Raw genomic sequence first — 17,336 nt, forward strand, 5'->3', positions numbered from 1 at the left:
GGTTCATGCTCTCAGTGTGAGAATATAGCCATGGCAACATTGCGGTCACGGCTTGCTTTCTTCACGAAAGAAAGCCACTTCAGCTGCCCCCCATGTCGTTCCTTCCTCCCAAGGGATTGAAGACGACCCGGCTGGCGATGGAGGTGATTTGGGGATGACGACGGGCTCTGTTTCAACGGGTAAATCCCCACGAAACACCCGCCCCCCGGCATGCTTACTTGCTTCCGTCCGAGCTCGGGATGAGTGCGGCTCACCTCGCAGCCAGCCGGCATTCTCCCTTGAGTCCCCGGAATTGGATGACGACCTCGCCGCTGCATCTGAGAGTGCCACAGCTGCGTCTGATGCGGATGACTTTTCTGGGCTGCCACCTTCGGGTCTGCTCGCCCAGTCTGAGGCTGACACGCGGATGTCCGCTATGCTTTCCTGGGCCGCCGTGAGCGCGAAGCTGGACTGTAAACTTCCGTCCCCACTCACGGCTACTCGATCGGTACCTCAGGTCAGGGCACCGCTCATAGCCCCGCTATGTGCACGAAGAGCTGACGCAGTCGTGGAGGGCACCTTTTACTGCCTGGAACCGGCTCCTCCGCTCTCACTACCCTGGATGGCGGGCCAGCCCACAGGTACACGGAAGTCCCCCAGGTGGACAGAGCTGTTGCGATCCATCTGTGTCCCGAGAACGCCACCACCTGGCAGGACCATCCGGTACTCCCCTCCAGAGCCTGTAGGATGACGTCATCACTGACCTCGATAGCCTACAGTGCCACCGGACAGGCCGCCTCCGCCCTGCATGATATGGCTCTCCTGCAGGTCCACCAAGCCAAGGCACTCAAAGATCTGCACCTGAGTAGTCCCTAGTCCGACGTGCTGCAGGAACTGCGCTCTGCGACCGACCTCGCTCTCAGAGCCACGAAGGTCACAACGCAGGCTCTCGGGCGGGCGATGGCCACCCTCATGGTCCAGGAGGATCACCTCTTGCTGAACAAGGTTGAGATGTGTGACGTTGACAAGACACGCTTCTCAACGCCCACGTCTCCCAGCTTGGCCTCTTTGGCGACACCGTCGATGACTTCGCCCAGCAGTTTTCACGGTGAAGAAGCAGATGGAGGCGATAACCCACATCATGCCGCTGTGCCGCCAAACCAGCATGCCCCACGCCCCGCCTGCTCACCGAGGGCGTGCCCCTGCGGCTAAACAACAGGTAGCTCCACCTCAACATGGGCCCAGCTCTCAGCCCCAGAGTCGAGCATCACGCAGGCGGCATTTGTCCCCCATCTCCAGGACCCCTTCCAGGACCAAGAACGCTACGAAGTGCTCCTGAGATGGGCGACCCAGGCAGTCAGACATTTGCTCCAGAGCTGGTACCAAGAACACTCCGTCCCCCGGTGGAGGGCCAGGAGGAGAATCCTTGTTTCATTTTCCGCACTGCCTTTGGGCTTCGGTACCCACATTGTCAATAAAACAGTGATTTCCTCCAATTCTCACAGCACCCCGGCTCCAAAACTCGACAGTCCAGGCTCCCCGGACGCAGATTCCTTGCATCCTTCCTCACATCTCTTACTTGATTATCAGATTTTCTAGAGGCGGCTGGAGACTGAACCCTCTCCGGCCAAGCCTGTTCCCGTCCTGGGATCTCACAACTGATTCAGTTGAGCTCAAGGCCCTCTCCCTGACCGGCACAAACTCACTTTATCCTGAGGTTCCTACGACCCCCTTCAGGGACCAGGTCATGAATCTGCAAGCAAGCTGCCAGGGAGGAGGCAGACCCAGCCTTCCCATTGCTGTGTCTGGTACGTGCTTTGCATATCTATTTGGACCGCACGCAGAGCTCTAGATGTTCTGCGCAGCTCTTTGTCTGTTCGGCAGATGGCGGAAAGGGAATGCCATCTCCAAACTGAGGCACCCGCTGGGTCGTCGACGCCATTTCCTTGGCCTTCCATACTCAGGCCGTGCCGCCCCCTTGCGGGTTCGAGCACACTCAACGAGAAGTGTGGCATCCTCGTGGGCACTAGCCAACGGCACCTTCTAGCAGACATCTGCAGAGCAGCGGGCTGGGTAACACCCAATACCTTTGCCAGATTTTACAATCTCAGGGTTGAGTTGGTCTTGTCCTGTGTTTTGTCAGGTCAGAGCCAGTAGAACTTGGTAATGCGGAACAGCCGACCAAGTTGATCCAGTGCGCCTTCTCTCCCAGATTAGCCATTAAGCATCGCTTCCTGGATGTTCTCCTCCCTAGCCTTCTGGCCTGCGTATTTAGTGGAGTAATTTGCGTCCAGACCCACTATGAGCCACAGGTGCTCTGTACTGGGGTATGGCTCCACAGGCTTAGTTCCCTATTCAGGCAACTCCCCGTGATGTATTTTCCGCGGTACTGTCCCCCTGTCAGCGGACCCATGTCTCCCTCGGGCAGTCCCACTTCTCCCAGTCGCCGTGCTAATAGAGCTCCCCCCTCATGAGGTAGGACCTACCACTGTGCCGCTCCCACATATGGCTTCACAACCCTTTTGTTGTATTTGCCATATGTTACCTCCCCTAGCCTGGGCAGGATGTGGCCTCCGTGGGGTATTTTCCCTCTGAAAGAATAGGACCGGGAAAGACCGCCTTCCCTGATGCATTCATATCGCTAAGATAGTCCCAGCCGCTTCACATCCTATGCGAGAGACATAGAGAGAGAAAAGGCTGCGTCTGCCGGGCTTGCTCCCATGCTAGTCCTGTAGCACCTGTTTTCCCCTCAGGGGTGCTGGGAACCTAAGGTCTGTATATGACATCTCTTTTGGGGGCATTGGGGAGGGCTACGTGCAGCCGACACAGTTGCCTCTAGCAAAAGCAGCCGGCTTGCTCCTGTCTCGTCAGTTCACGTAACACGGACTAGTGCGTGACGCTTTTGAATGGGACCCCTTGTGCCGCTTCATTGTGTCCCTTCTGCCACAGCACTAGACCTACCACTCTAAACGCCCGTGCCTTATTCTCGGCACCTCAAGGCAAAATCCTGACTGACAGACGCACACCCGCTTCCCTTTATACCCGTAGGTCCAGGTGCATGGGCATGCAAATTCTGTCTGCCAATTTCACACTGGCCTTTTCTCAAGTTCAGAGATATGCGAGGCTCCCAAGGAAGACCCCTTGTGTCACTTCATTCAACACAACGTCTCGTTCCCTCCCTCAGGGAATGGAGGTTACGACAGTAACCATGACGTTACCACAATTTCAAATGTAATCTGTTAAACTACATTTGATTAAAACACCATAATATTACAGTAACTCATTTCTTTGAAATTAGATCGCATCTAACTGTCTGACAAATGTGCTTCATATGGTAACATCTTAATTGATTTGATTCAATCCAAAATATTATTTAACATGTCTGAAAAACATGGCTACGTTAGGTTTCATCAACAAAACTCTTTTGTTTCAGGCAAAACCAGTTTAAATCAAGGGTATAAATTGTAAACCTTGAACATAAATATTGTCATCATCATAAATATTGCCATCATCAACATACCAATAACCACATCGATTTAAGGTGACAACATAATGTCACCATAAATGACACATCAATATGAATGATTTTGTTTTTCAATTTGATGCTGGTAGGTATTTATACAAAGCACTTAAACTGCTGCTATTTTTATTTCTCACACAATGTACTGTATGAATTCTGGCTTTAAGTCAACAAACATAGCAATTGCTTTGTTTTCATATCATCTTTCAAAAAACACAATGTAAACTCCTGCATAACTGTTGTGACATTAAAATCTTGTGCAAGATTGATAAAGAGAGAGAGAGAAACAGGTCCATTAACTGAAATACAAAGTGGAAATTTGTGAGAGTGGATATATTCTTTGTTTACCTCTCTCTGAAACACATCTGTGATTTATTTATCTACCAAATCCCTTTTTTAATTATTTCTGTAACTCTCTCTCTCTCTTCGCCTATCTATCCTTATACTGTTAAAAGCATTAATACCAATGAGCGGATTGATTGTCCCACCAGACAGATTACTCAAACTCAGCATGGTCAAGCTTGGTTTAAAATTACATAAGAGAGAACTCCAACAGATAAACAAAATGTTGTTTTTAGAACTGAGCAGAGGAGCCAACAGGAGGAAGTCTCTCCAGAGGATTTTGCTTAAATGAATGCATTCCCATGGGTGAAGGGCTAAAAACTAAGCCTGGAAGCACACCATGTTAATTAGTTAAGATATATACGATTAATAATTATGTAAGATATAAACCCTTGTCATGTCAAAAACATAATATCATGTAATATTAAAGTGATAGTTCACCCAAAAATGAAAAATCTCTCATCATACTCAGCATCATGCCATCCCAGTTGTGTATGACTTTTTTCTGCAGAACACAAATGAAGATTTTTAGGAGAATTTCTCATCTCTGTTGGTCCATTCAATGCAAGTGAATGGCAACCAGAAATGTAAAGCTCCAAAAGCGTGTAAAGGCAGCATAAAAGTAATCCATACGACTCCAGTGGTTAAATCCATATCTTCTGAAGCGATATATTAGCTGTGGGTGAGAAATAAATCAATATTTATGTTCTTTTTTCATATAAGTTCTCCTCCCTGTCCAGTAGGTGGCAACATGCATGAAGAATGTGAAGAAAAGTGAACGTGGAGATTAATAGTAAAAAAGGACTTTGATTTGTTTCATACCCACAGCTATCATATCGCTTCAGAAGATATGGATTTAACCACTGGAGTCATATATGGATTACGTTTATGCTGCCTTTATTTGCTTCTGGAGCTTAACATTTTTAGTACCCATTCACTTGCAGTGAAGATGTAGAGCTGAGATATTCTCATTAAAATCTTTGTGTTCTGCAGAAGAAAGACAGTACACATTTTGGGATGGCATGAGGGTGAGTAAAATGATGGGAGAATTTTTCTATGCTGGGTGAACCTTTAAAGTAATCATGATCTGTGCAATAACTGCAACTCCTTTCAATGAATGAATTCATTCTTGTACTATAGGTAGCCTCAGAAAGGTACAAAATGGGAAGTATCTATGATGAACATACAACATATTATACAAAAAATATATTACAATATTACAACCATAAACATCTTTGTTCGCAAGGCCCTTTAACAACATACGTTTTCATAGATCGTTTGATTTATGGAAATATCTGAATGACTCCTTTTTCACCTTGTACTCAAAACGTTTTCTGGTGTTCAGCCTTTCTAAAATGTTGACTGTTTGAAGTTAACACTACAGTGCATAGTTAATTGTGCTTATGACACTCAACAAATGTATCGCAAATTCTAAGCTTATGCATATTAATAAAAACAGTAAATATATTAAATGAATTGTTCTTAAAAATAAACTGTAACTATAAATGCAGAAATGATTACATTGTGCAGAATAAACATCTTTCTGCATTTAGTGAATATGTGCATGTTTTTATAACTGATTTCATTTTTCAACTCGTGTGTAACAGAACTGCAGTCTCATAGGCCAAGATAATGAGTTGATTTATAAACTCACTCACTCCTTCAAAAACCTTTGGCAAGAAATAAGATTTTGATGCTCTTGGCCTACCACCAGATCCATACACAGAAATTTTGAGATTAAAAGAAAGAGATCTATGGCTGTTTTCCCCAGAACAAATGTGCATGGGTAACACTTTAGAAAAAAATATTTGTTAACATTAGTCAACTATATCCTAACATTAGTTAACTGCCTTAGTTAACATGAACTAAAATAAAAATATCAAACAAGTCATCTCTAAACATGAAAAAGCATTTGCGAATTGTGGCCAAATTATATAATATGTTTTGGCAATAAAATCTGAGGCGCATCTGTGAGAGCGATAACATGCTGTGTTCTAGCGACACCTTGTGTCCACAGTGGAACACTACAGCTATCTCGAACTTTTCGCGTTGAACAGGTGAACTCCGCTATGGACTCGTTGATCCCCCTGCCATGGGCTTTAATGCTGTTATGACTGCGCGGAAGGCGTTAGGTGCGGAAGGAGGTCATTTTAAAATAATAATAATAATATTACAAATTAAACGATTATTCTGCCATTTATAAACAAAAAGTCAGTTAAAAGGCTGTGTATTATGGAATTTTTCTCCGTTAAATCATGACCCTGTCGCTTTAACGCTGTCTAAACAAAACGCCCCATGATTTTGGACCTCCAATCATCATCATTTCCCTCTGCACGCGGACATGTCGAAAAAGGACAGAAGAACAGAGTGTGTATAGAAATGACAGCCATTTTCATGAAAAGGAATAATTTAAATGCTAAGGAGGGGAACCGGTAGGCTACTCCTTCGAGGCAGAGAACATTGAATCATCATGGGGCCTGTTAGTTTGTGCTTTTCTTCTCCGCCAGAGAAAATTAACAAAAAACTTGAATTTTACCATTTGAGTTTAGTTAAATTTTTAAGCAACACAACCATTGTTTCGACCATTTTTGCCATTTTAACACTTGATCAGATTGCTTTGTGAAACTGGGACGATCTGCGCATGTTCAGTATTGATGTAGTAATGACTTCATGACTTTTGACACACAACGACATGCTTTCATCACAGTGGTATGGAGACAATATGATGCCTTATATATTTGCAAAAAATAAATAAAGTATTGCAAAAGTCAAAGCTGTGTATGTTGTAAACAAATCCCAAGAATTTAGATAATTTTTTTTAATCTGCAACAGTCTTTTGGCATTCATTTTTTTGCATTTTCAAAAAAAAAAAAAAATTCACTCAAAAAGTACTTTTTTCAGAAAGTATTTTTTCTTTGCGATGCTCCTTTTAATGTTCGTGGTACTGCTTTCCCTTTGCGCTTTGGTCTGTGGTCCCAGGATAATATTTATTTTATTTTATTTTTTTTTTAATCCCCTTTTCTCCCAATTTGGAATGCCCAATTCCCAAGTAGGTCCCCGTGGTGGTGCGGTTACTCACCACAATCCGGGTAGCGGAGGACTAATCTCAGTTGCTTCCGCTTCTGAGACAGTCAATCCGTGCATCTTATCACGTTGCTCATTGTGCATGACACCGGGGAGACTCACAGCATGTGGAGTCTCATGCTATGCTACTCTCCGTGATCCATGTACAATTTACCAAGCGCCCCATTGAGAGCGAGAACAACCATGTGACTCTACCCTCCCTAGCAACCGGGCCAATTTGGTTGCTTAGGAGACCTGTCTGGATTCACTCAGCACACCCTGGATTCGAACATTCTTAATTGAAGAAAATTCTTAATTGTTTTTGTTTTTTTATTTATTTTGTTTCTTTTTATTGTGAGACCCATGGGTGTCATGCACCTGTGTTTTTTTCTGGGGGCACCATGTTCAGCCACAACCACCCCTAAGTTTGGACTGACCAAATTTAGATGTGTGAATAAAGATTTCTGCCACAGACATTCTTTTTACATGCAATATTCATTCAATTTAATCATCGAAGGTACAAATATGTTTTTGGAAGTTTACATAATCAATTCTAAATCATATTTGCTCAAAATCCTCTCTGAATGGGCATGACACCTCTGGTGTCTCACCAGCATGCACTGCTTACTATGTTCCGTTGTCATGCTTTATTGTAATATAAAGCTAAATATAATATTTTAAATAGTTCAAATGTGTCATAATCATATCCCATGTACTGTTGTAGCTGATTGTGGAGAAGACTGCTGATCACCCATTTGCAGAGTTCTCCCTGGTAGAGGATGTGGCCCTTCACTGTACCTTTTTGATAGACAGGCTTAACAAGCAACGTCTGTTCCAACCATTGTTCTCCTGCACCACCAGACCTCTTTCCAGGCCCATAAGGGAGTACTAGCTGCCTACAGCCCCTTCTTCCACTCGCTCTTTGCCTGTAGTAAGGAGCTACAAGGCCTGATGCAAATCCTGAACTTCATCTACACTTCCAAACTCCTGGTCACCAGCTGCAATGCCCAGGACATGCTCAAGGCTGCCACTGTGTTCTAGATGAGCAACATCGCAACTTCCTGTAGCGAACTCATTGCCAGAGGCTCACTGGGAATCAGTCCTAGTGTAGACCAAGCCAAACAGGAGACCAGTTCTTAGAACTCAGTGAACTCTAACTTTCTCGTGGACATCAAGCAAGAGAAAGACCATACCTGTGCCAAGATATATGTGGGGAAAAGTGATGGAAGCCCATACGCTGGTCTGGACAGAGATGGGCATCCAGTAAGTGTAAATGTAATTGCTTGTAACGTCGAAGGCAAAACCAAAGGATCAAAGGAATCTGAAGCTCTTGCTTCATTTAATTGAGAGCAAATTATTGTCAAGTTGAATTTGAACAATCAGACCCTTAATGTATCCAAAGGTTTAGAGGGCAGTTCTCCCAACACAGCAGCTCAATCTCCCTCAGGGCAACATGTTCCTGGAAAAGTAAGGATGAATGATCAGACTGTTGAGAAATCTAGAGATAATGTGCCCATAGAGGAGGAAGAGGTGGGTGAGCAAAGTGAAGATGATGTGGGGCTTAGTGGGGTGGAAGGCCACACATTACATGTATTCATGCCTGAAAGACCCTTACGACAAGCCCACGACTCCGTTGATGCAATAGCGATGGCCTCCAAGAGAACCAGTGTGAGGCAAGAGAAGGGTCATGGTGGGAGATCTGAGGAGCAGAATGATGAGTTGGAAATACAGAGCTTTCCCTGTGTGAGGTGCCCCAAGATTTTCAATAACTGCTGGTATTTGGAGAAACACGTGAACAAGACACATAACCGCATGCACATCTGTTACAAGTGTGGCAAGCACTTCCCCCTGGAAAGTGAACTACTGCTACATCAGCAGACAGACTGTGAGAAGAGCATACATGTATATACTGTATACACTGTAGAGCATGGTGACCTGTGATTATTACCTTAATGAGTTATTTCTACTTGATTTAACCTTTTTAAATGAGTTTTTTGGTGTAATCTGATGCGTACAGGTTGATTCAGTGATGTTAAATAATATTTTGACTTGAATAAACAAGTTCATTTAGATGTTACCAGATGCAGCACATGTTTTAGGTTAATATTGTTTTCAGGGTAGAGCAACACAATCAAATAAATTAAAATCAAAATGTGTATATTCCTTGTGTGATTATAAAATAACACAGCTGATTAAATAAATATGTAGTTTGCATGTGTCAAGATAGTCTTCAAAGTCTGCTAATAGTATCTGGACAAGGAGACCAGAGGCTGTTTTGTCTGAATAGAAGTCAAAGGATGCGTAAAGGGGTAGTTCACCCAAAATTATTGTTATGCCACCCTTATGCCATCCCAGATGTGTGTAACTTTCTTTCTTCTACAGAACACAAATGAAGATTTTTAGAAGAATATTTCAGCACTTTTGGTCCATACAATGCAAAGGAATAGGTGCCAAAATTGAAGCTCCAAAAATCACAAACTCACTATAAAAGTAATCCATATGACTCCAGTGGTTAAACCCATGCCTTCAGAAGCAATATGATAGGTGTGGGTGAGAAACGGATAACTTTCTCATTTTTCTTCTTGTGTGTTTGGTGATTCACATTCTTCATGCATATCACCCCCTACTGGGCAGGGAGAAGAATTTCAAGCAAAAAGGGACTTACATATTGATGTTTCTCACCCACATCTATTATATCACTTCTGAAAATATGGATTACTTTTATGATGTGGACTGAGACTATATCTCAAATAAATTAGACTGAAAAAGGCTCTTGAGTCCACTTGCAAATTCAGGTACAATGTGAATGCAAAGAGAGCTGGGTCTATCAGATCTTTAACACTCTTAAAGAGTAACTCTAATAAACTATATTATGAAGGTAGATTTTTTTATTGGTGTGTGTATTTATTTTGTAGTGTCTAACCTGTGGAAAAGCCTTCAGGAAGCGCTGGTCCCTCCATGAGCACATTAAGATGGCTGTGATGAGAAGAGGTACACTTGTGACATCTGTGAGAAGAAATTTTACACAATGGCTCATGTATGCAAACACATGGTCGGTGAGTTGTTTAACTTACCTTTTCACTTTCAAAGCTTTACTCATGCTCTCTCCCATTCTCTTAACATTAAACATTTACTCTTTGAATGATCTCTTTTCCTACTTATTTAATATTCCTTCACCCCACACCAAGGAGATGCTATTTACCTGTGAGACATGTGGCAAGTCCTTTAAAAGGTGCATGTCACTGAAAGTCCACTCTCTCCAACACTCAGGAGAGAAGCCATTCCAGTGTAATGTATGACATTTTGAACTCTAGTCTGATATTGATTAGAGATATGGCTGACTGTGTTTGTAATGTTTCTATTGTATGTATGTCCTTTAGGTCTGCGTGAGCATTTTCAGTACAAGTACAGCTGCATTCTCACTTGAGCATCCACATTGGACATAAGCAGTGTCAGTGAGACATGTGTCAGTGGTGTGGGAAGGACTTCAATATGAAACAATATTTTGATGAACACATGAAGACACACACAGGTGAGATCCAAACACTAATACTACTGTATATGTTCAGTATGTTTAGTCTATATATAAGGGAAAGTGTATATTTTAGTTGCTGAACTCTACCTTACTAAATTTCATGGCAACTACACATTTACGTTGACACAACTGCATGGCACTCTCTAAAATCCATTATGCCATTGTAAACTTGTTCTAATGGTTCTTTCTAGGAGAGAAACCATATATATGTGAGATCTGTGGGAAGAGCTTCACAAGCCGAACCAATATGAAGCGTCACTGCCGCACACACACTGGAGAGAAGCCGTACCCCTGTGAAGCGTGTGGCCAGCGATTTCGCTTCTCCAACATGTTGAAAGCTCACAGAGAGAAGTGTTCCCAGGTCAGAAACCCCTCCACCTCTGAGGCCATTCATCCATAATATGATCCCTCTGCTTTAACCAATCAAATGGAAGCTGCTGCTAACCAAGAACTTGCCATCGAGATGAAAACGCAGAGATATCAGCCCACATCGGCATGGCATAGTCTCTTTTCCATCACCTGTGCTGCTCTCAGTTGAAGTGGCTCCATCAGGTTCTCACCTGCATTCTCTTACACCACTCCTCTCTTCTGTTTGGACAGACTGTTGAAACCTGGAACTACTGCTCTGTGTTTTAATACTGTTTTCTTTCTAATACAGAGGTATTTAAGTAGCAAAGAGCCTGGATTAGCCAGTGTTCTTTTTCATATCATCTGTCATAATTTGCTTGCAATACTATTACAATATTTCTTCCATTCCCATTTGAAACATTCATTCAAAATCTAACAGTCAGTTGAGCTATGATAAACCCTTGTTTGGCAAAAAATATTCGAACTATAATACTGACACTATTTCCTGGATCAATTCTGCAATACGTATTCATTTTATGTAAAGTATGTTTACTGTATGTATGTTTTAACGTGCAAAATCATATAAAGTAGCATTTAGTTTACACTTTATGTAATATATTTGTCCACAAGTGTTTGGGGTAATGACCTTGTTGATTGAAATATAAAGGCAGTAGAGTCTGTTTCTGGCACTTTATTAGTTAGTGTTAGTGTTTTTTAACTATACTAATATCGGTCTGGATATTTATTTATTTTTTGTACTTCTGTTGTCATTTTATTTGATTACATATATAAAAAAATACATTTTGAAGCACCTTAATAATAGTTAATTAAAATATTTCTAAATTTTTATTGTCCAAAATTGTGAATGACTGTACATTCTACATTGCCAAATGCTGATAAAGCTGGTAAATGTACGAGTCAATATATTTATGATTCGATTGTATTGTTGCTTAAAAAAAAATAAAAATCCTTGAGGATTTTGTTGTTGGTAGTGCCAGAATCATGAATGTGTTTTGGCTGAAATATATGTTATTTTAGGGCACCAAAACATGTATAAGCAGGCTTCTTTAACAGATTTTGTCACATTAATGAAAAAAAATTTTTTTTTTCACTTTTTAGACTAACATCATCTAGTGTTTAAGTTTAAATATTTTTACACAGCAAGCACACACACACATATATACATTAATTGCATATTTCAATCCCAATTTCATTTTCAATGTATTTCACATTTGTTGATTTTTTATTCTAGAAGATTTTGTTCCAAGCACAATGTTTCAAAATAAGAGAGGTGTGAGTGTGTTTGTGCTTGCAATGTTGGAATTTACTCTTTGTTTTCCATCAGCAGTTTATTTTTCTGCCTCTCCTGATCATGATGAAAAAATGCCTTTGACTCGCCATCAGGACTCCATCATGAAATTGCAACAGCAGCATAAGAAGTATTTTTAATGCCCTACATAGTACAAAGCAATACTTGTTTTCAAAAAGTAATGACTGATTGAGCTGAAACATAACATGAAATCTTGCATGTCTTCCTTTACTGTGGATAGTGTAGAAAAGCTTATGAGATTCTTTATAGATGGAGTATAAAATATATTCAATGGTTCCACATTTAATCATTTCATTTTATTTTTTTTGTTATGTTCAAGTGGCTTTGGAGAGTGTATAATTATGTGTGCTTACATTTGCCATTGACAATTTATTATGTTAGTGTTTTCATTTAAGTTTGGTCTGTCTATATCAAGTTTTGGTTTCCTCTCAATTGTTTCCTTATATGTAACTTATTTTCACATTATATTTGGGTGGGATTGTAAAATGTTAACTTGTATTCATAGGAAATACAACATATCATAGAATGATAGAAATCAGTGTACATGTAAATTTAAATCAGGTCAAATTATCCTAAATTACGAAGAAAGCAATCCTATGAAAAATGGATGGTCATGACTTTGTCTCCATCTGCTGAGTGCAGACCCACTCGGTTTCATAATAACCTACAACATTTACAACACTTATTACCTTCAGACCTTTCAGAACCTACATCAACATTTAGCAAGCTAGGTCTGAAATATTCATTTTGATACAATGGAATTTGAAGTATATACTATATTGCTACTTCATAAAGATGAGGGCAGTGGTCATTGTTTTGCAGTGTTGTTCTTATACTACATCATGTATTTTGACTATATGACAGCTGTAGATCACATCTTGGTGAGTCGCAATGTGTTAAGACGCACTCCAAGCACTGTGGCCCCTGCAGCATAATGTATCTCTCTCAGAATCCCATTCCAACAGTTCTCCTCTTCGTCAAACCTGTCAAGCAAATCACAAGTTTATGTTGACTTGTTTCCTTAGCTTAATAAAACTCATTGAATCAGAATAATTAAATCAAAAATGAAATTCTGTCATCATTTAATAACCCTTCTATTGTTCCAAACTCATATTACTTTCTTCCGTAGAACACAAAGAGATGTTAGGAAGAATGTTAGGGACTGACAGCCTCTGCCACCATTCACTTCCATTGCATCTTTTTTCCATAAAATGAAAGTGACTTTGACTGAGCATTTTTCCTAACATCTCCTTTTGTGCTCCATAGAAAAAAAGAAGAACAAAAAAAATATGTTTGGAACAGCACGAGGGTTTGTAAACGATGACAGAATTTTCATTTTTGAGTGAACTATCCCTCAAGTAGGCCTACTCACCTCCATATGTCATTCATCTCAGTGGGCTCCATTTTTTCTGTGGTCTCATTGGGCATCATAGCAAAACCCCCAACAGCATACAAGCAGCCACCCAGTTCGGTCAGGTTCAGAGAGCTCCTCTCCTGAGGGAACTCCACAAACTCTGACCAGCTAAGCAGAAGCAACACAAAATACCAATTTACCTATAGCCTATGCAAATTTAAATATCTAATATGTTATAAACTGAATATGATAAAATATCACTCACGAGTTGCGGGCAATGTCATAAACCTCCACACTGCTAGTCAGACCATTATCAGTGACTCCAGTTACCACATAGATTTTGTCTTTGAGAACAGCAATGCCAAACAGTGAGCGGGCTGTTTTCATGGGTGCCACATCCTTCCATTCAAACTTGGTGGGGTCATAGACACACACTCTTCTTAGGCACTTCCTATATCAACACATTACGTTTGAGACATTGGACATTGTGTATGTGTAAATTAGGCTAGAATCAAGTTTAAGGTAATCCCTTTAAAGCAATAATTCACCTAAAATTAACATTCTGTTCTAATTTATTTACTCAACCTCATGTTGTTCAAAACTTGCATGACTGAATTTCTTCTGTGGAACACAAAAGGGGAATTTTTCATGAATATCTTGGCCACTCTTGTTCAATTTTGGTCTGTTCCTCACACAAAGCTATTATGGCTTCAGAAAACGTGAAATATATCACGCAAGTCATATAGGGGTAATTGACAAAAATAAGGTTGTCCAAGGTGGAATTCTTTTAAATATCTAGATTAAAATGTGTTAAGTTCATAGAAATAAATTTGTTTAGTCCATGTTGGTTCCACAGAAGAAAGTAATATGGGTTTGAAACAAAATGATGATGAGTAAATAAATAATGACAGAATGTTCATTTTTGGGTGAACTATCCATTGAAATCCTCCTTACTCACTTGCTCTCAGTTTTTCCACCTATCACATAGACCAGCCCTTTGTGTGAAATGGTTCCATGTCCATAAACTGCATACGGAAGAGGGTCAGACTCTCCCCATTTGAATGACCTATGGAAATAGGGAATTATCAATGAAAGTAAATCTGCATTAACTTCATCTATATCAATCACTGATTTTCAGTCCTGATTGTATTCACTGTCTGTCGTAGATCATAACAGAATCAAGTGCATGTTCTCCCTCCTTCAGTTCTTTTCCTCCCACCACATAGATGGAGTTGTCAGCCTCTGCCAGACCAAACAGGCAGCGAGGGTTTGGTAATGAAGGCATCCCCAGCCATTCGGAGCTCATAGGATCAAACTGTGGGATAAAGGACAGCTCACAGAATAAATGACAGAGAATGATCTAAATGTACAGTTCCTCTGTCATGCAATTAGAGTGAGTTGTTTGCTTGGCTCTCTTCAGCATAATACAGAATTCAAGTGCTTTCAAAGACTTCATTGAAATGAATGTGGAAAGTTTGTTATGTTAGCATATTGAAACCATGACACATGAGGTACAAAGCTTTAACAGCTGCTCAGTTTGTAGGCATACTCACAAACTTATTTTTGGAACCAGATCCATTATGCTGCCTGTGAGTCATTGATTTGTAATACAGACACATTTGGCTGCATTAGTGAGATACAAAAGATAACAAGTACATGTGTTTACCTGTAGAAAGTACGAACTCAAAGGCACTTCTTTATTTTCCTCATTGTACAGGAGACCACCAGCAACAAAGATCTGATTCTCCTTTGTGACAAGACTGCAGTGATTCTTCGGGACCTCGGTGGATGACGATGCCACAAAGCATTCATTTGCTACAGGCTCATACGCTACTGTTCCCGTATCGCTAATCATTAATATAAGATCTGTTTGAAACATCCCAAAACGTGGATTGTCATTTAGGATCCCTGGCAGCAAACCCTCTTCATCCTCATCATCACAATCTGCCGTTGCTCCTTCCTTCTCATGTGATGGCCTTTTGACCCTATGTAGCAGTCCTCTCTGTGCATCCTTGATAAGCTGCAGCTCTTTCTTGAGCTCCTGGTTCGTCTTGATCAGTTGATGCCCCTCTACTTTCTCCTTAAAGTAAATCGTTGGCATAAGACGGAAGCGTACGCAGTGGAGAAGTTCGGGCAAGTCCTTTAGCCTTTCCACCATGTCATACTGAACCCAGTCCATTAGAGACTCAAACACCAGCTCTTCTCGCTCAACATTCAGGGAGTCACATGTGATGATAGCAGCCAACTCACTGGCGCCAAGCTGATGGAAGTCCTGGTCCCTGATGATGAGTTGATAGCGGTCACAGATGAAGTCCCGTGCCTCCATAGCCAAGCGTGGGCAGTCCAGTAACAGCCCGAGTCTGAAGATGGCCAAACAGTTACTGAGGACCAGTTTCTGCTGCAGATAGGACACACATACACTGAAGATTGAAGGTATCTGGTACATGTTGGCCGCCATGAAAATGTCTTGGACATTCTGCTCAGTAAGGTTGATGTCCGAGGTGTATATGTATCTCAGGATCATTCCCATGACTCCAGGCTCAATGTCTTTTAGAAAAATCTCCCGTTTTTTGCTCTCCTCAAGATCTGAGAGGAACATGGCTTTGAAGTAAGGGCTGCTGGCAGCTAGCACCAGCCGATGGCAAGGAAACTCTCTGTCTTTGATCTTCAGAACACAGTCTACAAACTTGTTAGTCTCCAGAAGATCACTTAGCCCATCTTGTAGTAGCGTTTGCTGATACATCCGTGGTTCTGTCACTGGGTCCACAGACATGGAAGCCATCTTGTTATGGTTTGATCTGATATTTAAGTAAGAGGGAAGGGGGTCCTGGTCCTCTCCTTCTGCAAAACTGTACTGATAGTATTAACAGTGTTACTCTAAAAGAGACGTGGTGGAGAATGATCCAACAGTGTGCTGGTTTGGTGTGTCCCCTTTCCTTAGCTGTCACAAGCTGTCAGCTACTGTCTATTTATCTATATATAGAAATGTGCAAATGAACCACACTTAGTATAAGAGGGCCTGAAATTCAAGCTGTCCCTCCCTCCCACCCACCAGGCAGAGCATGCCAACAGCTGACATGCTCACAGAGACTATCAGTTGTAGAAAGGACAGAAAATCACAACAGGGCTGCCCATGAATGCCAACAAATTGGAAAGGATGTGAAAGAGTAAAAAAATAGAAAATGACCAGTGTCATGTCAGAACATTCAAAAGCAACAAAAAGAAGCGGAACTGTCTGCAGTTTGTGGAGTTATGGAGGATATTGTCCTGTTTTTAACACTCTCTAGTGATGCCCTCTAGTGGAGCAGCTCATTACCATGGGCTCTTAAAAACGTCCCTGTCATCACTGATTCCTGCACCACAAGTTGCACCAAATGGAATTGCAAGAAGGGTTGTTAAAATTGCCCAGGGCTGTCACAGAGAAAAGTTATATTTCTCAGGATGTTTTTGCATGGTATTCATAAAATAAATAAATGCTTTTTATTGTTCCATAAACTTAACTTTTGTGCCATAAAATAATGCTCATACTCTTAAAAATATGTATATAAAAAGCAAACACCAAACGTTTAACATTTTCTCTTTATTTTTCAATTATTTATTTATTTTCAAATATATATTATATATTCATAAAATATTTTGCAAGCCTATCCATTAAATATTATTTTCCATTTAAAATACAAATAAAAAATGCACTTGTTGGTTTGTTTGTATATGTGCAAGTTTATGTCAGAGGACAGGTTGCATTTGGCTACAGCAAATGCACTTCAGAACTATTCACAGTTAAAAACATCTTGTGTTTTTAAAACAGATTTGTGCAAAGCAGTGACCATAGTGATGGGACCGCGTCAGTCTGGTATGAAAGCTC

General features: G+C 41.1%; 2 protein-coding genes across 2 annotated transcripts; one reads left to right on the plus strand and one right to left on the minus strand.

The window, feature by feature from the left end:
• Nucleotides 1-415: 415 nt before the first annotated feature.
• Nucleotides 416-11,047, plus strand: zbtb47a (zinc finger and BTB domain containing 47a). The gene is given in 9 exon segments (XM_052129365.1): nt 416-496; nt 7,629-7,743; nt 7,746-8,806; nt 9,820-9,874; nt 9,877-9,960; nt 10,082-10,202; nt 10,288-10,436; nt 10,631-10,910; nt 10,912-11,047. Coding segments are annotated over 9 exon segments (2,082 nt in total).
• Nucleotides 11,048-12,303: 1,256 nt separating this feature from the next.
• LOC127645309 (kelch-like protein 40a) lies at nt 12,304-16,433 on the minus strand. Its single transcript, XM_052128882.1, has 6 exons — nt 15,138-16,433; nt 14,626-14,786; nt 14,430-14,537; nt 13,737-13,922; nt 13,490-13,639; nt 12,304-13,100 (listed from the first exon to the last, which is right to left on the minus strand). The coding sequence occupies exons 1-6, from the start codon at nt 16,251-16,253 to the stop codon at nt 12,989-12,991; spliced, it is 1,833 nt and encodes a 610-aa protein (XP_051984842.1). The 5' UTR covers nt 16,254-16,433; the 3' UTR covers nt 12,304-12,988.
• Between the last annotated feature and the right edge of the window lie 903 nt (nt 16,434-17,336).

Source organism: Xyrauchen texanus, chromosome 6 (assembly GCF_025860055.1).
Source record: "Xyrauchen texanus isolate HMW12.3.18 chromosome 6, RBS_HiC_50CHRs, whole genome shotgun sequence".
NCBI lineage: Eukaryota > Metazoa > Chordata > Actinopteri > Cypriniformes > Catostomidae > Xyrauchen > Xyrauchen texanus.

Excerpts from the sequence above, each read along its gene's own strand:
- LOC127645309 (XM_052128882.1), bottom strand. The coding sequence starts at position 16,253 with ATGGCTTCCATGTCTGTGGACCCAGTGACAGAACCACGGATGTATCAG. Across the intron at positions 13,923-14,429 it reads GGTGGAAAAACTGAGAGCAA|GAAGTGCCTAAGAAGAGTGT; the intron begins GTGAGTAAGGAG and ends GTGTTGATATAG. Across the intron at positions 13,101-13,489 it reads GAGATGAATGACATATGGAG|GTTTGACGAAGAGGAGAACT; the intron begins GTGAGTAGGCCT and ends TTTGCTTGACAG.